Source organism: Vicugna pacos, chromosome 6 (assembly GCF_048564905.1).
Source record: "Vicugna pacos chromosome 6, VicPac4, whole genome shotgun sequence".
Classification (NCBI taxonomy): Eukaryota; Metazoa; Chordata; class Mammalia; order Artiodactyla; family Camelidae; genus Vicugna; species Vicugna pacos.
The window spans coordinates 14,803,703-14,825,890 of NC_132992.1; the positions used below are offsets into that span (position 1 = coordinate 14,803,703).

At 37.6% G+C, this 22,188-nt stretch overlaps 1 protein-coding gene across 1 annotated transcript in view; it reads left to right on the forward strand.

Moving 5' to 3' along the window:
- Positions 1-680: 680 nt before the first annotated feature.
- The window catches only part of LEO1 (LEO1 homolog, Paf1/RNA polymerase II complex component), a 32,977-nt gene continuing 11,469 nt past the window's right edge, over positions 681-22,188 (forward strand). The window contains exons 1-8 of the mRNA XM_006208335.3: positions 681-807; positions 9,615-10,370; positions 12,374-12,478; positions 15,679-15,773; positions 17,009-17,154; positions 17,909-17,993; positions 20,951-21,045; positions 21,572-21,706. Of these exons, the coding sequence (XP_006208397.2) occupies positions 750-807; positions 9,615-10,370; positions 12,374-12,478; positions 15,679-15,773; positions 17,009-17,154; positions 17,909-17,993; positions 20,951-21,045; positions 21,572-21,706 (1,475 nt within the window). The 5' untranslated portion in view covers positions 681-749. The remainder of the gene's footprint in view (positions 808-9,614; positions 10,371-12,373; positions 12,479-15,678; positions 15,774-17,008; positions 17,155-17,908; positions 17,994-20,950; positions 21,046-21,571; positions 21,707-22,188) is intronic.

Genomic DNA, 22,188 nt, shown 5'->3' on the forward strand with positions numbered 1-22,188 from the left:
TGATGTTTGCGATACACTGCTTTAAAGCCGTGGTTGTCAAAACAGTGGCCCGAGGAAGACCCTTTTAGGGGTATGGGAGGTCCTCCCTTTCCCAATCACTTACATGTGTGAGGCCAGATTTTCTTTATCTGCTTCAACCAAAACCTTTATCAACAGACTGAATGTAGAAGCAGGTATGAAAATTCAGCTGTTTTCTTTTAAGCCTTTTAAATATTACAGGTATTTTCAAAACTGTAGAACAATTCCACTCTTCAATTTTTGTTTCAGAAAATAGTCACTTAAATTTTTCAAATGCTACTAGTGAACTTATTATTTCAAAAAGAATTTAAAAAATTTCTGCCTTAATTACTAATACGGTAAATGGCATATAACCCACATAAACAAAAGCGCTTTGGAGTTCGCAACAATTTGAGAACAGCTGATCAATATGAAACAAAGAACTCCAGGCCTGACTCCTGGCAGGTTTAACACCAGGAGCTCCCAAGCGCCGCCCGCTCCACTGACACCCAGATTGGGTGCACTCGGGTAAAAATCCTCGATAATAAGAATAGATACTGACGAAAGGACGTAATTTGTGGATATGTAAGAGTCGACAAGTATAGGTCCACGAGGCACGCGAACACTAGTTTTACAGAAGGAAATTAGACGTTCAGCGAATCTTTGCGACACTGTCGCGATTCGTTGGTTCAGTGCCGTAAAGACAGTCGCGGAGCCGTCTCTAGGCAAGATAGCCCCGGACGTGCGCGGCAATGGCGGATATGGAGGACCTTTTCGGGAGCGACGCCGACAGCGATGCTGAGCGTAAAGGTGGGCTCGGCTGGGCTTCTGCGGAGGCGGGCGTGGTGGGGCTTTAGCCGCTGGAACCCGACAGCGGTCAGGTTCCGGGTCTGCGAAGGCTCCGGCGCCGCGCGCGAGTAGTGGCGCTTCCTCCACTCCTGTCTCAGCGCCCCCTGCACGCCCGGCGGTGCCCCTCTCCCCCGGGAGGGTGGGAATGAAGGGACAGGCGCAGAGAGTGCACCTCGAGGTTCTCGGTGTCCGTGCAGCGAAGGGGGCGCGGGGCAGCGGTGGAGGCCAGGCGAGCCAGAGAAGCCACAGGAACCTTGAAGTCCTGCTGTGTTCTGCCTTGCACAGGCCAGCGCAGGGTAAGGGCGGTTGTGAATGAATGGAAATTAGATGCTCAGGAATATGGGGATGGGCTGGACACATTTTCAGAGGGGCTGAGAATGTCCTCATGAATGAAACCGAACGTGGTGTGGTGGGGAGCTTGGATTTCTGGGTGAGGAGATTGGGAAAGACATCAGGGTAGGGCTGCATGTAGTCGTTGCGCCCAGGAGATAATGTCTTCTCCGAGAGCCTGTGCAGAAACTCTAGAATTTCTTGAGTCTGTGATGCTAGATTGGGCAACATATGAGATCAATGTTTGGAGAGAAGGGATGAAGGATTTGTTAATGAAATGAATTAATGAATGTATGTTTATGGTACAGGGAAGTCTTTCTGGCACAAAGTGGCTATTTGAGTTTGAAATAGAAATAGGAGATATTTGGAGTGCGAAGAGGCCCAACACCAAGTTCAGAATTCTTGCAACTCTCCAGGCTCGAAGTAATGTATCTGCTTTTTTCCTTAGCATAGTGCATTATTGTGGTTTTTTTTTTCTTTCTTCAACTTCAATGTATTCATACTTTTTAGAGTATGCTCAAGGAGCACTAGGTGGAAATCTGGTGTGAGGGCTCTACCAGGATGGGTATCCAGAAGATTCTAGTCAACAGAAATCTGGAAGTGTAGAGTTCGGTATACTCACTCTTTTTCCCCTTACTTTGCTAATGTTTTCATTTTCCCCTTATCTGTACTTGTCTATATCCCTTTCACTCTTCAAGGCACAGTTCCACATGAACCCTCCCATGACTCCCTTCCATGAAGTTGTTCATTCATTCAGCATTTATAAATCCCATCACGTTCCAACTACTTTGCTAGGTGTAGGGGCTATACTAATGAAAAGATCATCCTTCCCTGCCCCCACCAGCTTACGTAAATGCTTAATGCATACTTGATAAATCAATGGATAGATAGAAGCAATAGTTTAGTAAAGTAAGATGTACCGTGCAGTGCTTTCCCATTGCAAACTCAGTGTATGAGGAAGTATTGGGTGGAGACATTGCTTCTCTGGGCTTCGTGTTTTACTTTCTTTGGGGTCTAATTGCTACTTTCTTCCATCATACCATTAGATAATAGGACTGTCTAGAATTTACTTCCAAATTTGTCCTTGATGGTTGCTGTTGGTCTTGAAGATAGTATGGATGTGACAGGGTAGGTCCTGTTATATCAGAGTATTTCATGATTCCCCTGGGCTATGACAGATGTAGAAAATAACTACACCTAACAGATTTCTTCTTATAACAATGAGTAGAATTCCTAGGCCCGTTGTGTTTCTTTCATGTATAAATATGCCACGTCTTTCGTTTCTTTCAACAGTGTTCTGTAGTTCTTACTGTATGAGTCCTGCACTTCCTAGGTTGTTTATTCCTAAGTATTTTATTTTGGATACTGTTGCAAGTGGAGTTCTTTTCTTGATTTCATTTTTGGATTGTTCATTGCTAGTGTGTAGAAACAGAACTGATTTTTGTATGTTAATCTTTTTTTTCGTTTTATTTTATTTTATTTTTTGCAGGAAGGGAGGGAATTACATTTATTTATTTATTTGGTTTTTTCAGTGAAGGTACTGGGGATTGAACCCAGGACCTCATTCATGCTTAACATGGGCTCTACCCTCCCCCTATGTATGCTAATCTTGTATCCTGCAAACTTGCCGAATGTATTAGCTTTAATAGTTTTTTGGGGTGTGTGTGTGTGTATTCTTTAGGATTTTCTACTTATAAGATCATGTCATTTGTGAATAGTGATGGGTTTACTTCTTCCTTTCCAATTTAGATACCTTTTATTTCTTTTTCTTGCTTAATTGCCCCAGGTAGAACTTTCTGTACAATGTTGAATAGAAGTGGTAAGAGTGGACATCTTTATCTTGTTCCTTATCTTTGGGAGAAAACAACCATGCCTTCACTGTTAGATAATATGTTAGCTACGGGTTTTTCATGGATGCACTTTGTAAGATTGAAGAAATTACCTTCAGTTCCTAGTTTGTTGAGTAGTTTTATCAGGGAAGGGTGTTGAATTTTGTCAAATGTCTCTTCTGCATCAATTATGATGATCAAAAATTTTTCCTTTATTAATATGGTATTTCATTTTGATGTTTAGGTGTTAAACCAGACATTCCTAGGGTAAATCCCACTTGGTCATGGTGTATATTCTTTTATGTACTGCTGGATTTGGCTTGCTAGCATTTTGTTTAGTATTTTTCCATATGTAGGTATTTTTTAAATTTTTATTTTTTACCAAAATGTCAATTTACAGTGTTAGTTTCAAGTGTATAGCAAAGTGATTGTTATACATATACATGAGATATATATATATATATTTTTTTTCAGATTCTTTTCCATTACAGCTCATTACAAGAAATACAGTTCCTTGTGCTATACAGTAGGTCTTGTTGTTTATTTATTTTATATATGGTAATGTCTATTTGTTAATTCCAAACTCCTAATTTGTCCACTCCTTTTTTTCCTTCTGGTAGCCAGTTTGTTTTCTGTGTTCGTGAGTCTTTCTAGTTTGTAAATAAAATTTATATATATATATATATATAAAATCTTTTTTTTTTTTAGTTTCCACATATAAGCAGCATCATATGACATTTGTCTTTGTCTGACTTACTTTGTATAGTATGATAATTTCTAGGTCCATCCATGTTGCAGTATTTTTGCGTATGTATTTATAAGGAATATTGTTCTGTGATTTTCTATTTTGTGATGCTTTTGTCTGGCCTTGGTGTCAGGGTAATGCTGCCCTAGATGAGTTAGGGAATGTTCCCTCTGCTCAAGTTTTCAGAAGAGTTTGAGAAGGATAGGCTTTAACTCTTCTCAAATGTTTGATAGGATTCACCAGTGAAGCCATCTTGTCCTGGCTTTTCTTTGTTGGAAACTTTTGGATTACTGATGAAACTCTGCTTGTTACAGATCTATTTAGATTTTGTTTTATCTTGAGTCAGTTATGGTAGATTGTGTTTTTCTAGGATTAATCCATTTCATCTAAATTGTCTAACTTGTTGGCATACAATTGTTTATAGTATTCTCTTTTGGTCTTATTTTCTGAAAAGTTAGTAGTGATGCCCCTACTTTTATTCCTGATTTTACTAATTTGAGTTTTCTCCCCTTTTCTTAGTCAGTCTAGCTAGTTTTGTCAATCTTGTTAATTTTTTAAAGAATGAACTTTTGGTTTCATTGATTCTATTATTTTTCTATTCTCTATTTTATTTATCTCTGCTCTAATCTTTATCATTTTTTTTCTTCTGCATGCTTTGGCTATAGTTTTCTTCTTCTAGTTCCTTAAAGTGAAATGTTAGATTGTCAATGTGAGGTTTTCTTTTTTAATGTATGTGTTTACAGCTACAAATTTCCTTTTAAGCACTGCTTTCCCTGAACCCCTTAGGTATTGATATGCTTTGTTTTCATTTTCATTCATCTCAAAATATTTTCTGATTTCCTTTGTGATTTCTTCTTTGCACCCATGATCACTTGAGTGCATTGTTTAATTTCTACGTATTTGTGAATTTTCCAAATTTCTATGATTAAATTGTCTATTTCTCTCCTCAATTCTGTCAGTTTTTTATTTTAGGTGCATATATGTTTATAATTATTTTATCTTCATGTTGGATTGACCCTTTATCATTTTATAATGTCCTTCTTTGTCTTTTGTAATAATTTTATCTTAGGATTTATTTTGTCTAGTATTAGTATAACTAGTGTACTTTTGGGTTACTGTTTACATGGAATATCTTTTTCCATCTTTTCGCTTTCAGCCTAGCTGTGCTTCAGTTCTAAAGAGACTCTTGTAGACAGCATATAAATGGATCATTTTAAAAATTCATGCTGCCAATTTCTTCCTTTTCATTGGGGAGGTTAATCCATTTACATTTAGAGTAATTATTGATAAGGAAGGACTTCTGCCATTTTGATACATGTTTTCTGTGTCATTTTTTTTTGTTCCTCAATTATTCTTTTTACTCTCTTCCTTTTGACTGCTTTTTCTCTAGTGTACAGGTTTGATTTCCTTTTTGTTTCTTTTTCTGTATATTTTTAGTTTTCTTTCTTAATGGTAGCTGGTGACTACAATTGACATCTTAATTTATAACAATCTAGTTTGGATTAATACCAACTTAATTTCAGTAGTATACAAAACTTTTTCTTCTATATAGCTTCTTCCTCTCACCTTTATGTTGTTATTGTCACAAATTACATCTTTATACACTGCCCGGTGAATTAGATATATAATTATTGTTTTATATAATTGTCTTTTAAATTAAATATTATCAAAATAGAGGAGTTATTAACCAAAAATACATTAATACTGACTTTTTTTCAAACTTTTTTTTATTGAGTTACAGTCATTTTACAATGTTATGTCAAATTCCAGTGTAGAGTACAATTTTTCAGTTATACATGAACATACATATATTCATTGTCACTTTTTTTCAATACTTTTATATTCAACTATTTAGTTACCTTTACTAGAGTTCTTTATTTCTTCATGTAGGTTCAAGTTACTGTCTATTGCCTTTCATTTCAGCCTGAGAACTCCTTTTAGCATTTCTTATAGGGCAGGTCAACTAGCAACAAACTCCCATTTTGTTTTTTTATTTACCACTTTATTTTGTTATTTTATTTTTATTAAGGTATAAGTGATATACAACATTAATTGCACCTGTACCATGAAGGATCTGATATTTGTGTGTATTGTGAAATGATCACCATAGTAAGTCTAGTTAACATCCATCACTGCACATAGTTACAGAATTTTTTCTTGGGATGAGAACTTTTAAAATCTACTTTCTTAGCAATTTTCCAATATGCAGTACAATATATTAACTGTAGTCATCATGCACGATTACTTCCCCATGACTTATTTGTATTATAACTGCACACTTGTACTTTTTGACTCCCTTTCATTTTGTACACTTCCCCCTCCCCTTTCCCCCAGCCTCTGGCAACTACCAGTCTATCCTCTGTGAGCTTTATTTTTTGTTTTTTTGGTTTTTTTAGATCTCTTGTATAAATGAGGTCATACAGTGTTTGTCTTTCTTTGTCTGACTTATTTCTTTGTCTGACTATAGCTCATTAATATAGTTTGAAATGAAGGGCATGATACCTCCAGCTTTATTCTTTTTCCTCAAGATTATTTGGCTATTTGGGGTTTTTTTGTGGTTCCATCGAAATTTTAGGGTTGTTTGTTATATTTATGTGAAAAATGCTGTCCGAATTTTGATAGGGATTGTGTTGAATCTGTAGATTGCTTTGAGTAGTATGGACATTTTAGCAATATTGGTTCTTCCAGTTCGTAAGTATGTTATACCTTTCCAGTTATTTGTGTCTTCAGTTTCTTTCATTAGTGTCTTACAGTTTTCAGTGTGCAGGTCTTTCACCTTTTTGGTTAAATTTATTCCTAAGTATTTTATTCTTTTTGATACAATTGTAAATGGGATTGTTTTCATTTTTCTTTCTGATAGCCTGTTATTAGTGTATAGAAACACAATTATATATTAATTTTGTATCCTGCAACTTTACTGAATTTATTTATTAGTTCTAACAGTTTTTTGGTGGAGTCTCTAGGATTTTATATATATAATATCATGTCATCTGCAAATAGTGACAGTTTTACTTCTTTTCAGTTTGGTTGCTGAATGTACCATTTTTAAGTAAACAATTCAGGGGTGTTGAGTACATTTAAAATGTTGTGCAGCCACCATCTCTATCTAGTTCTAAAACATTTTCATCACCTCACAATAAAAATGCCATGCCCATTAAGCAGTTACTTGCCATTTGCTTTTTTTTGCTAGCCCTCATCAACCACCAGTCTGATCTCTGTGTCTGTGGATTTACCTCTTCATATAAATGGAATCATACAATATGCGGCCTTTTGTGTCTGATTTTCTGTCTCTTACCATCATGTTTTTGAAGTTTATCCACATTGTAGTATATATCAATACTTCATTTCTGTTTAGTGAATAATATTCAATTCTATGTATATATCCCAATTTGTTGATTCAGTCATTGATGGATATTGGGTTGTTTCCATCTTTTGGCTGTTTGAGTACTGATGCTGTGAACTTTTGTGTACAAGTATTTGTGTGAGTGCCTGCTTTCATTTTTTTGAGGGGTGAGATATATATGTAGAAGTGGATTGCTGAATCAAATGGTTAATTTTTTGTTTTACTCTTTTGAGGAACAATCAAATTGATTTCTATAGCAGCTGGACCGTTTTACATTACCATCAGCAACGTTTGAGGGTTCCATTTCTTTACATCCTTGCCAACACTTATTTTACATTTTTTCCCTTTTTTTGGTAAATGTATCCATTCCTGTTGGTCTCAACTGATAAATCTCGCTGTGGTTTTGATGTGCATATCCTGATGGTTAATGATGTTAAGCATCTTTTCAGATACTTGTTTCATTTGTGTAACTGTGGGGAAATGTCTGTTCAAGACCTTTGTCATTTTAAAATGGATTGTTTGTCTTTTTGTTTTTGAGTTGTAAACATTCATTATTCACTGTGGATACTGTAAGTATATATATATACTTGTTAGATACATGGCCTGCAAATATTTTCTCCCATTCTGTAGGTTGTTTTTTCACTTTCTTAGTAATGTCCTTTCTTGTACAAAAGCTTTTCATTTCAAAGAAGTCCAGCTTACCTTTTGTTTTTTGCTCATAGTTCCTTTATTTTTTGAAGGATGATTGTGCTGGATATAGAATTCTTCACTGATAGTGTTTCTTTCAGCACTTTGAATATGTTATTCCACTGCCTCCTGGTTTTTATGGTTTCTGATGAGAAACTAGCTGTTTTCCTTATTGAGGACCCCTTGTACAGGACATGTTGCTGCTTTTTTGCTGCTCTCAGGATTCTTTGTCTTACAGTGATAACGATATGTCTAGGTGTGGTTCTCTTTAACTTTACTTGGTAACTCTAACTACTTAGTATTTGTTGAACTTCTTGTATGTGTACATTGATGTCTTTCATCAAATTTGGGAAGTTTTTGGTCATTATTTCTTCAAATATTGTTTCTGTCCCTTTCTCTTTTTTCTCTTCTAGAACTCCCATTATGCATAGACTGGTCACTTGCTGGTATCCCACAAAATCTTTTAGACACTGTTTATTTTTCTTTCTTCTTTTTTTATTCACTAGACTGGATAATCTCAGTTGACCTATCTTGAAGTTTTCTGATTCTTTCTTCTTCCTACTTATATCTACTGTTTACTCCTTTAGTGAATTTTTCATTTCAGTTATTGTACTTTTCAACTCCAGAATTTCTGCTGTTTTTTTTTGTTTTTTTTTTTTTAATACTGTCTGTCTGTATTGATATTTTCTATTTGGTAGGGCATCCTTTTCACTGTCTGGGCTTGTTCAGGGCTAGTTTCTAGTCTTTTTTCAAATGTGTGAGTTACATTTCCTTGTGTCTTTGCAGGCCTAATAATTTTTGTTGATAACTGGGCATTTTGAATGTTTTGGCAACTCAGGACAGCACATTTCCCCCCCGCCCCCAGCATTTGCTGTTGCTATTTGTTGTAGCATTTACTGTTTAGTGACTCTTTTGAACTAATTTTGTAAAATCTGCAACCTTTGTTGTGTGTAGCCGCTAAAGTCTCTGTTCTGTTAGCTTAGTGGTCAGCAGGTGATTGGACAGAGATTTCTTAAATGCAAAAAAAGAAGCAACAGCAACGGAAAACTCCCAGACTTTGCAGAGTGGCTCTGCGTGGGAGTTAGGGCATGCTTTCAGCACTCAGTCAGGCATTTTACAACCTTTCTGCCTTCATTTCCTGCTTGCACAGAGCCTGAGGGTCAGCCAGAAGTGAGAGCTTAGTTTTTTCGTGAGCATGTGCACAGCCCTGGGCAAGCGTGTGGTTTTCCAGACCTCTAAGAAAATGTGGGAGCTTTTAAAAACCCTTACTCCCCACATTATGCCATTCTTCAGCTTCTCCCAAGCTTTTTGGTTAGTCTGTTGTTTGCCCCAACTGCTGTCCATTGTCCTAGGTGGAGGCAGTTAATACATTTCCCTAAAAATGTTTTTAACAGACTCTCTCGGGTAGCTGCCTCGGCAACGAGAGAGTTCCAAGTTAGGTGAGAGAAAAGTTGAGCCCTTTGAGTCAGTCTCTTCAGTGACCCACTGGACAAATCAGAACTAACAGCCATGACTCTTTGCAAATAAGGTGCCTTCTGCTCCCTCCAGTAGTAGTATATGCACCAGAAATTCAGTCTGTTACCTTCAAGGCCCCTAGAGCTAGGGAGTGTGTTGGGAGGGCAAGGACCAGAGTTTTCTTACTGAGTTTTAGCTTTTTTTTTTTAAAAACATTTCCCTGGTTGTGGCAACTTTTAGTTAGTTTCCAGAACCTGAGAATATGGGTTCTAACAGGTTTTGACAAATTTTCTCATTGCTTTTATGTTGGGATGGACTTTTGATGTTCCTTGTTCTGCCTTCTTTGTTTATATCACCATGTGTTTATATGATCCCATAGATTCTGATTCTGGATCAGACTCGGATTCTGATCAAGAGAATGTTGCTTCTAGCAGTAATGCCTCTGGAAGTGAAAGTGATCAAGATGAAAGGGATGAATCAGGAAAACCAAGTAATAAGGAACTATTTGGAGATGACAGTGAGGATGAGGGAGCTTCTCATCAGAGTGGGAGTGATAATCACTCTGAAAGATCAGACAATAGATCAGAAGCTTCTGAACGTTCTGACCATGAAGACAATGAGCCCTCAGATGTAGATCAGCACAGTGGATCAGAAGCCCACAATGACGATGAAGATGAAGGTCACAGATCAGATGGAGGGAGCCACCACTCAGAAGCAGAAGGTTCTGAGAAAGCACATTCAGATGATGAGAAATGGGGCAGAGAAGAAAAAAGTGACCAGTCAGATGATGAAAAGATACAAAATTCTGATGATGAGGAGAGGGCACAAGGATCTGATGAAGATAAACTGCAAAATTCTGATGATGATGAGAAAATGCAGAACACAGATGACGAGGAGAGGCCTCAGCTTTCAGATGATGAAAGACAGCAACTGTCCGAGGAGGAGAAGGCTAATTCTGATGATGAACGGCCAGTGGCTTCTGATAATGATGATGAGAAACAGAACTCTGATGATGAAGAGCGGCCACAGATGTCTGATGAGGAGAAAATGCAAAATTCTGATGATGAAAGGCCACAGGCCTCGGATGAAGAACACAGGCATTCGGACGATGAAGAGGAACAGGACCATAAATCAGGTAATACGTTATGAGAACCAAGATGGTTTAGTGAAAGTGTTCAGATACAGCAGGGATTCATTTATTCTTTTCACGTTCCTACTTTTAGTACCCGTTTTTTTCTCTTCTGTCTCTCCATTTCAGTCTTTTCTAACTCTGTACATTTTGCTTTTAAACATTTTCCTAATCCATTTATTATTTCTGTCTAGTCCCCTTCCATATGATTAATGATAGATCAAGAAGAAAAAATTTAGAGGACAGTCTTGGAGAAAGATGTGTAGTGCTGAAGTAGCTAGATAGTGAATACAGCTAGTTCCATTTCTGTGGGTCACTGAAGAGCATGCCTCACATGAGAATAGATTTGCCTGGGGAAAAAAAAATACCATGGAAACACCCCCATAAGGTAGCTGTGCTGACGTGTGAACACCAAGTTGCAGCTCAGTTTTTTTGAGATCCAAAATTTCATCCTCCAGAGGTAATCAGGCTCCACAGAATTTACTGAAACTAATCAAATTCACAGGAAGCTAATTTATAAAAATTGAGCTGCAGAATTGTTTGTTTCAAAAGGATCAGTTATTTCTCTCTTATTACTGTAGCCTGTCCTTTGGGGAGAAATCTACATTTGATGCCAAGTTATAGCAATCGAGACATTGCCTGGGGGTCATAATATCCAGAAAATGAAAACACGGCTGGATGATCTCAGTGAGCTATGATAGCTTGACACTGCTTCCTCACTCTGGGGAGATGTGCTTGGGTCAGAACACTCATTTCCTAAAGACAGCAGGGAGCACACAGCCAGACTTTGGCTTCTGGACACCCTTTTATAATAGCCATTTACAGTGTTCTCCTGAAGTTAACGCATTGTTCATATAGAATACTAAAACAATTGGACATCTTGTTTCTTTGTATTACATAAAAGTCACTTTGATTAGGTTGGAGGTCTTCCTGAAGTGCTGTCTGGATTGCTTCATTTTTATAGGTGATTGATTGTAATTACACATTGGTCTTATGTTCTTTGAAAACTGCAGTGTGGGGAGATGGGGTCTTCTCCCCTGTAATACATACCTCAGGATAGCACGCAAGGCCACATTTTGGCATTATTTACGAGAGGCGGTCAGAAAATCTCCAGATGGATATAGGTCTATATAGACTATAGGACTGCAGTAGGTGTTCAAGAACTAGTTCTGGGTAGAGTTATTATTACTCTGTACCATTACCAGAATCACTAAGGCTCATGCACTGCTTCCCAGACAGTAGCAGACTTCACATAAAACAGGGTTGTCATAGGGGATCATGTAGCTGGTCATCCTGCTTACCCCTTAACTGCTTCTACAACAGTTCAGTAGATTTTCTTGAAGTTTACAATTAGGTAAACAGTTGTATCATCCAGAAATAATGATATATTTGTCTCTTCCACTGCAATACTTTTACCTCTTTTTTTCCTTCTGTAGTGAGTCATGTATAAATTTACCTGTAAGTTTCGGTACTGCTTTTCTCATTCTCTCAAGTTTTTCTGCTTACAGAAACCAGTGTTCCTTTTATTAATTTTATTTTAAAATTAAATACAATATATTGATTTTTGTGTTTATGCACAGTTCTATTAATGTTAACGCATGTATAGATTTGTGTAACCACCACCCCAGTCAAGATAGAATAGTTCTGTCACCCTAAAGAACTCCCTCATACTATCCCTTTCATAATCATATCCTTCCCCACCCGTGACCCCTGACAGCTGGTGATCTGTTCTGTCCCTATAGTTTTGTCTTTTTGAGAATGTCATCACATAAATGAAATCTGCAGTATGTAGCCTTTTTTCTTTTACTTAGGCTTCTTTCACTTAGTGTAATGCATTTGAGATTCATCCGAATTGTTACATGTAGCAATAATTCATTCTTATTACTGAGTAGTTTTCCATTGTATGGGTGTACCACAGTTTGTTTATCCCCGATGTTGCTTTTAAAACACAAAAAGCGAAGTAATGATATGACTGTGAGTATGCAGAACCTCTAATTCTACTCTTACAGAGTCTGCAAGAGGCAGTGATAGTGAAGATGAGGTTTTACGAATGAAACGAAAGAATGCAATTGCATCGGATTCAGAAGCGGATAGTGACACTGAGGTACCAAAAGGTATTCCGATGACTTCTTTTATACATCTGTATTTCCATCTCTCTCTCTGTATTTAACTATAGTGCATTCTCAACCCCAGGCATTTATCCCAGACTGCAAGACCCACAGAAAAGTGTGTGGGTACATCTAGTGTACACAAGGAGGTTGTACAGATATGAGAAGCTGCTCGTGCTTAATTAGTTGAACCTGCTTCATTTATAGTCAGAGTGAATCTGCTGTTAGGGGGCTGATGCTCTGGTTGAAGTGGAGGTGACAGTGTTCATTCTTTGGTTTGAACAATGACAGTTGCAGGGCAGCTTGCTCTTAAGTTCTCAATAGGTTAATATCAGATGAAGAGACTGATTCCTCAAGCTATGTTTTAGAAGAAGAGTTCCTAAAAACCCAGTGTTCTGTAAGGTAGGTTTGTTGTAGGGATAAAAGATCTACCTGTTCACCTCTACGTATGACTACATTTCAGATGGCAAATTACTATACAGTAAAGATGTTAGTATAAAAGTTATAGCAAACAATTTTGATAGTTTGATTATACACAACCATTATTGCGCTAAATGGTAATTAGGCGTTAATGTTAAATAGCTCATATAAATTATCATAAGTAACAGTATAACTAAAGCAAACATTTAGAGGGCCAACTAAAGAGAAAAGGAGAGCTGGACAGAATAGCAGTCTCTGGGATTTACTTAAAGATCTTTGGATCTAGAACTAGTAGTTACATACATGGACTTTGGAATCAGATGATCCAAGTTAGAATCTTTGTGGTCCTGCTTTCCAACTATTTGATTTTGGTGAGTTTACTTACTATACTTCAGTTTTCTGATCCATAAGAGGATGATGACACTAATCACCTTATAGGGTTGTTGTGAGAATTCGGTAATACATTCTTTCATTTTGTTCACGGTTATTTATTGATAATCTGCTTTGTGCTGGTACTTTTCTGTGCACTTGGAAAGTAGCAATAATCAAAACAGATAACAACCTCTCCTTTGTAGAACCCACTTTCTGATGGGGTTAGGGTAGGGTAGGGAGACTGAAAGTAACACAATAAGTAAATGAAATATATAGTATGTTAGGTGGTGATAGGGCCTTGGAAGAAAATAATCAAGAGGGGACATGAGGGTGTAGGTGGGTGGGGTTGTAGTTTTGGTGGTTTTATTATTTAGATGAACTTCTCAATACCCTGACCTTCCTTCCTCCTCCTCTTCTTTTTTAAAAATTATTAAGACTTTATTATTATTATTTTTTAGAGCAGTTTAAGGTTCACAGCAAAACTGAGGAGAAGGTAGAGATTTCTCATAGACCCCCTTCTCTGACACATGAACAGCCTCCCCCATTATCAATATCCTCCACCAGAGTGATGCATTTGTTACAACTGATGAACCTATATTGACATGTCATTGTCAACCCCAAATCCATAATTTACATTACAGTTCATTTCTTGGTATTATACATCTTTAGGTCTGGAAAAATGTATGATGACATGGATCCACCATTATAGTATCATACAGAATGGTTTCACTGTTGTAAAAATTCTCTATGCTCTGCCTGTTCATCTCTCCCTCCTCCCTGACCCCTGGCAACCACTGGTGTTTTTACTGTCTTCACAGTTTTGCCTTTTCCAGAATGTCATGTAGTTGGAATCATAAAGTATGTAGCCTTTTTAGATTGGCTTCTTTCACTTAGTGATGATGCACTTAGGTTTCCTCCATGTCTTCCATGGTTGTGTAGCTCATCTCTCTTTAGCCCTGAGTGATACAGGTGAATCTTGTTTTACTGCACTGCACTTTATAGAGCTTTGCAGATATTGCGTTTTTTACTAATTGAGGTTTGTGATAACCCTGCCTCGATCAAGTCTGTTGGCGCCATTTTTCCAACGGCATTTGCTCACTTTGTGTCTCGGTCACATTTTGATAATTCTCATGCAAACCTCCACCAGCAAAAAGATTATGACTCACTGAAGGCTCAGATGATTGTTAGCATTTTTTAGCAATGAAATGTTTTATAATTTAATAATTTTTAAATTTAAAGGATTTTTAAATTAAGATATGTACTTTTGGGGGGACATAATGCTTTTGCATACTTAATAGACTACTGTCTAGTGTAAATATAACTTTTATATGCACTGGGAAACCAAGAAGTTCATGTGACTTGCTTTATTGCAGTATTCATTTAGGTGCAGTGGTCTAGAACTGAGCCCTCAATATCTCCGAGGTATTCCTGCATTCTGTTGTCTGGATGGATCAGTTTATCCATTCACTTACTGAAGGACATCTTGGTTGCTTTTAAAATGCAGCAGTTATGAATACAGCTGCTATAAACATTAGTGTGTAGGTTTTTGTGTGGACATAAATTTGCAGATCCTTTGAGTAAACACCAAGGAGCACAATTGCTGGAGCATATGGTAAGAGTGTGTTGAGTTTTGTTAAGAAGCCTCCAGACTGTCTTCCACAGTGGGTGTGCCATGTTGTGTTCTCACCATCTGAGTGAGAGTTCCTGTTGCTCCACATTTTGGACAGCATTTGGTGTTGTCAGGGTTTTGAATTTTGGCCATTTAAGTAGGTTGCCTCTTCTTTCTCAGTGATCTGTCTGTCCTTCACCTCATCTCAGTAACTCACTCTCACAGTTTTATCCCAGACCATGTCATTACCAATAATCGTAACTCTTCTATAATCTCAGTGTCAAGGAGTCTACTTTCTGACCCCCGTCCTGTCATTCTGTCACCCCCTCGACTACCCCACCTTGGTTTATTGGTTTATTACAGGTTATTGTTGATGTTTTGCCTGTACCCTGGTGAAGTTCTGTCTGAGAGGGGGGCCTGGGTAGACGTGGACCTGTGATTATAAAACTTGAGGGACTGTGTTGAGAATGGGCCTGTATGGAGTACTTAAGCCCCAAATGTGAGTATCTAGACTGTAGGAGGATATCTGGGCTCCTGGGGAATAAAGGAAAGTGGCAGGACAAGGATGCAGAAAGTGAAGGGAGAAAGCCGCTCCTGTGCAGCTTTGCCTGTGACTGGATCTGCCCCCTTCCCTCTCCACAGACACTCTACTCACATCTTTGAGAGCCAGGCTTGGAGTTGTATTTGGGTGGTTTCCTGGTGCCTGATCTAGAAACCTTGGGAATATATTGAAGTGATAGCTTTGTTGTGGATATTATCATTGTTATGGATACTAATCCTGTATATTTTTCCTCCTATATGGAAGATAATAGTGGAACCATGGATCTGTTTGGAGGTGCAGATGATATATCTTCAGGGAGTGATGGAGAAGATAAACCACCCACTCCAGGACAGCCTGTTGTAAGTAAAATGACCTATGTGAACTGGGAGAGAGAGCCAAGTGCCTCTCTTGTGCCAAGAAGAGGGAGATGGTAACTGAATTGCAGTATGAAAACACAGTAAATAGATGACTTTCTCGGTTATGTAGGGAACTTGTGGTTATAAGGGGGAGTAGAAAAAACTGCCCTGGCGCATCCATTCTTGGAATACTGTTCAGCAATGAAAAGGATTTTACCATTGTAAATGTAAACGTAACAGCTTGGATGACATTCCAGGCTGAGTGAGAAAAAGCCAGTCCCAAAAGTTACATACTGAATGAATGCACTTATATAACATTCTTGAAATGACAGAATTATAGAAATGGAGAAAAGATTAACGGTTGTCTGAGATTAAGTAAGAATGAGGGCAGGTGGCTGTAAGAGGGTGACGTGAATCTTTATGGTGATGGAAATGTTCTGTATCTGCCTGTATCAGGATCACTCTCCTGGTTGTGATATTGTATAATAGTTTTGCGAGATGTTACTGTTGGGAAAAAATGGGTTAAAAAAAGAAAAAAGAACTGCCTGCCCAGCATTTAGTTGGTGTCACACCTTAAGAGACTAGACTTTGAGAACCATAGATTTGAATGTTTTTGTTGTTCTTGCCAGTGAGTGTGTGTTATGTTGATAATCTTCTCTGATTTTATTTTTTTTGTATTATTATTTTTTAAACATTTTTTATTGAGTTATAGTCATTTTACAATGTTGTGTCAAATTCCAGTGTAGAGCACAATTTTTCAGTCATAAACGAACGTACATACATTCATTGTCACATTCCCTTTTGCTGTGAGCCACCACAAGATCCTGTATATATTTCCCTGTGCTACACAGTACAATCTTGGTTATCTATTCTACATTTTGAAATCCCAGTCTGTCCCTTCCCACCCCCCCCGTCCCTCCGATAATGTTCTCTAATTTTAATTGATAGAGTGACTTCATATTGAAGTGTCAATTAATTTCACATTTTTGTTGGTGAATATGTGGAAGATAGATTTATCACAAAAGAGATTTTTTTGATATTGATGCTTCCAAACTGATCTCATTTTCCATGAGATTTTTGGGGATTTGGTTGGTAGGGATGGATATTGTGGTTAATAGGGATGGATAAAGTGGTGTTTTCGTATGCTTCTTGCCTGCCTAAGTAATTAAAGTGTGGAAGTTGAGCTAGGCCATCTCTAAGGTCCATCAAGCTCTAAAATTCTGTGACTCTTCTACTAGGATGAAAATGGATTGCCTCAGGATCAACAGGAGGAGGAGCCAATTCCTGAGACCAGAATAGAAGTAGAAATACCCAAAGTGAACACTGATTTAGGAAATGACTTATATTTTGTTAAGCTACCCAACTTTCTCAGTGTAGAGCCCAGGTAAGGGGATCAGTTAAAAGTGTGTTTTTTAATGTTGGATAGAAATATGTAGAATGCTGATATTCTTCTTATTTTGTATGAGTTGACTAATGACAAAATGGAAAACTGATTATGTATCTCTGAAAAAATAAATCGAGTATATCCTGTGATGGAAAAAGTATGGACTATTGGTAAAGAGACTTAATGCTTATAATTATTTTTAGCAGTTTGATACTTTCTTATGAATTAACAGATAGCTTAGGTCTTTGGGTGATTTTGACTAGTGGAGCCCTGAAAAAGCTGAAACTGAGAGTGGTAAAATTTGCTAGAGAGATTGCAAATGTCCATTGTAACAGCTGTTGTGGAATGAAAAACTAATGCTTTTGGATAGTTAAACAGTGTTGATGAGTATTATTCACTAAGTAACATGCAAGCTTGTGTGCAATTTAAAATTTTTTCCCTAAGCAAAATGATGTGGAAAGCTAGAGCATGTGTGGCCTACTCTTCGGAAGATTTACATAAGAATAAAGACTATTTTGAATATTTAGCCTAGCTTGCAATTTACTTCAAGCAACATGTATTAACACCAAATTTCAAGAAGGTGCAGTGATTTGAATACTTCCTTAAAGTTGAACATGAAGCTATCTGACCATTATGATTTTGAATTACGATTTTTTTAGTATAATAGTGTATATTATAGAGAGAGTTGTTATATAACAGTAATAATATTCGTTACAAAATATAATTAATAGTATATTTTAAAAACAATTTGTAGACCTTTTGATCCTCAATATTATGAAGATGAATTTGAAGATGAGGAAATGCTGGATGAAGAAGGTCGAACCAGGTTGAAATTAAAGGTGCTATTCTGTGATTTACTCCTTCCTTTTTTTTTTTATAAAGTAAAACCTGAGGGTCTTAACTTAAGATTTGAGCTTTTGAAAATGATTTTCTATGTTTCCTATTTTATCAGCATATAAATTGTCTACCTTTTCAGAATATTTTTAGAAAGAAAATATATAGCTTTTTATCTGTAAAAGTGTCACTTTTCTCACTGTTAGACTTTTTTTAATGCTTTAAAAATTAGCTACTTCCTTCAGAATAAGTTGTACTGTGGTTTAGTGTTTGGAACCCACCTCCATATCTACTGTGGGTTAAGTTCTAGGAACTTCCTGCAAGGGGAAATTCTTCAGGCTTTTTGATCTAGGAATAAACAAATCATATACAAATTTATTTCTAGAATTAATTTCTAGTACCTAACACTTCACCGTATGGCTCTCTTTGTATTCTTCCCACTGTTCTTGTTCACTGCTAGGAGAGAATGTTATTGTACTAAATTCCTATTAATGCTTCTCTTTGATACCTTGTACTATCTGGTTACCTCTATCCAAGGAGGGCCTCTAATCTTCCTTTAATCAAGGAGGATGTAAGTTTAAGCAGATGTTTCTGAGCTGAGTTGTAGCAAAGAACAAGAAGCAGTTGAACTCATGACGTTGCAACTGGAGCTATGCATTTTAAATTCTTAAATCCGAAGGATTATCTGTCAATACTTTATTTTTTGGTGGATATTGTACATGCTGTTAGAATGTTAAGAACTGGCAATCTGGCATTCTTCGAATTCGGGGGCTGAACTTTTAAAATAATTCCATTTCTTTAAGTGTGATAGATCCACAAGTACATAAAAAACCTTGATGTGAAAATGGTTCCCCTAAAACACATGGGCTTTCAAAAGCTTTTCAGTGAAATTTTACTATTCTTCCTTCTTAATGGAATTGTAAATCAAATGAGAAAGTGGTGATAAACAGGCACCAGTAACTCTGTTAAAGTCACACAGGTAACAGGTATAGTGCTTAGACTGGTTTTTTATTTTTGCTGTTCTTTTCCTTGCTTCCCACCCCCAACCCCTGCCCTGCTCCCCATTAGGGTATCTCTTAATATTTTTCCTCAGAACATGTGGATCTATTGATTTGGGGTTAGCATTATGAATTTTTTATGCCTGTTTTAGTGCCTCTGGCATTATTCTACTGCTTTTGTTTCCCATCATTTATACAAATTAATGTGATAGTTCCTTATGTATTTAGTTTTTATTGATTTTTTGCATTTTCCCCTTATATTCTATCATATGTCAGTGAATGTCATATATCTATATATTTTAAGACCATGTAATACCAGACTCTAGTATAAGCATCAGAGTTTAGAAATAAATATGTTACTCTAAAACCTTGGTGCTTAGAGTACAGAATGTAAGTGTACAACAGGCTGCTGTTTTTTTAAAACCTTCGTGTGTACCTGGACCCTTGGTTCCTTGAGTGTTGTTCTTGAGACTAGGCTGACCATTCAGTGAGGTAGAGTCAGTTGGTGGTTCTTTAATGGACAAAGAACCAGGTACCGTTTATGTACCTCTGTGAGGTCTGCTGTCTTTATAGTACTTTTATGTGTTTTTCATCCCAATGGGGTGAGACCTAGCAGTGTATCCTATCATAGCTTCATTATTATTTGAATCTCCTTATATAATAGGAAACATTTTTCAAAATGGTTCTCAGTTAATAGTGGCCCATATGTGTTTTCATATTTATATGTGGCTAACCTGTTTTGTATGAGAGGGAAGACAGGAATAGTAACAAATCATTTTGTTTTGTTTCCTTTATTAAAGAATAATTTAAACAGATACAAATATAGTGAGAATAGTCTAATAAACTCTCATGGACCCATCCCTCGCTTCAGTGGTTGTCGGGTGGGACATCTCATTTCACCAGTATTCCCCACCTCGCCTTACCCAGACTATTTGAAGAAAAATCTCAGATATGGCATCACAGTTAATTCATGATTATGACTAAACTCTTTAATCTGCCAGCTTCTAAGTTGTTTATCTAGTGAGGAATCAAGAAGGCAGGGGGAAAAGTGGAAGGAAATCATTAGGACCCAATTGCAAAGGCATTTGCAGCTAACAGAGGAGATCTGGAAAATCTAGGTGAAAGTGGGAGTAGCTGCTTTTAGGGTTGGGGGGGTGGCACAGGCATAGGGAAGTCTGGGCTCAGATTTTCAAAATGTTGACTTCTCTTTGATGCCATCTTAATTCCCATTCTCTTTATCCCTGTGGTGTATCCTTTTTTAATTCTTCACTGTTCTTTTAGTGCGTTTCCAGGAAGCAGCAGGGATAAACTACATGCATTTAGTGTGCTATATTTTCCTGGAAGTCCCATTGAGCTTTTAATTTCAAGAACAGTGATTTTCATTTTAGGAAGCCCTTGAATATTTTCCAAGTCTGCCTGGTGTTTGCCACGCTTAAAACTAACATAAAGTTAGACTCTAAATCTGCTCATACCTGTATTTTTTTTATTTTCATAAGATGCTGCTTTTTCCTTATCCATATATGGGAAGCTTCCCTGTCTCCCTAGGCCAGTAGGCAGAGTTTTTGTCCCACATTTATTGGGTTTTTAGCTCTATGACAGCCTGCTTTATATAGGGAGTCTCAGTTCTAAATTGCTATCTCATATGGCCTCAAGCCTTATTTCTTGTCCTCCTAGCTCTTTCTGTGTCTTAAAACTTATAGAGGCTACTACAGATTTAGCATCTGCTCACATGCTTTGGCACTGAGCTCCCTCTGTGGTTTCAGCACTAAGAAGCTCAGAAATCCACTGAAGCATTTTTTTTCCCCTGATAACTTTATCCAACATCTCTAGGTGATTAAGACAAGATGGTTTCAACGTCTGTTTTTCTGTCACTTTCTGTGCATGCTTATGCTCTGATTATGTGTCTCTTGAGGAGAGAAGAGGCATAAACTACAGTGTTCTAAGGCACTTGTGTTTTAAAACAGGTAGAAAATACTATAAGATGGAGGATACGCCGGGATGAAGAAGGAAATGAAATTAAAGAAAGCAATGCTCGGATAGTCAAGTGGTCAGATGGGAGGTGAGCATGGAAATACTCGGAATGTGCCTGAGAGGGATCAAGTTTTAGAATAAGACCTTATTCAGGGTACACCTCTTATTAAAGAATTTCCATTGTTTAGTCCCTGGCGTTGTATAGAAAACCTGGGAGAAATACAGTTGAGGGTCACACAGGCTGGTGGAAGACATTAAAAGCAGGCTGCAAAAATGTGATCATCCTCTTTGGCTGCAGCACAGTATTCTGGAAAAGTTAGACCAGCTCCCCTCCCCGTGTGTTCTGCTCACTATAAGTTGATGCTTTAGTAAAACCACCATTGACTGAGAAGGTCATAGAGGCTGAGTGAATGTCACAGCATGTTTCACGTCTAAACATGAACGTGCAGCGTGTTTTACTTCTATTTTGGTTGTTTTCCACATCATGCCTTCTTTAGTCTTCCCCCTGAATTCTGTGTAAAGAGAGAAAGCAGCGGTTGAATCACATTTTAAGTGAAGTCAAATGATAGAATGAAAGCTTTATGACTAACATGTCAAGTGTTCCTTCTTTTCAGCATGTCCCTGCATTTAGGCAACGAGGTGTTTGATGTTTACAAGGCTCCGCTGCAGGGCGATCACAACCACCTTTTTATAAGACAAGGCACGGGTCTACAGGGCCAAGCCGTCTTTAAGACCAAACTCACATTCAGGTAACTCTTCTCATCAATGTACTATTTGTTACAGTAAAAGCAGTGAAATGTAGATGTTCAAAATGCCTGACTCCTGATGGATATAACCTCACAGTTTAGTTCACCAAAGACCAAGATCTGGTCCTCAGCTCTGAAGGTTCAAAGGCTTATTTTGTCTGGGACACTAAAAGATGCTGTTTCACAGGGAACCGGGTCATGCCAGCCAAACTTACAAGAGACTGTTATGTAAGGCAGAATGTCAGTTTATTAATTCCACTGATTACTCTTAACTGTCAAGAGGCCCAAGAATACTTGCTGGTCAGTGTGTCTTTCTTTTTAGTAACATTGATCTGGGAGGCTGACTGATAATTTGAGGTTGTTAGTGTGCACATGATCAGAGGAAAGGCAGTAAGTTGGTGGGTGTGGAGGCTGAGGTCATCTCGCTCTTCAGGCTGCTGTATCCATTACCAGTCCAGGCATGTGTCTCCTAAGCCACCCGGGAT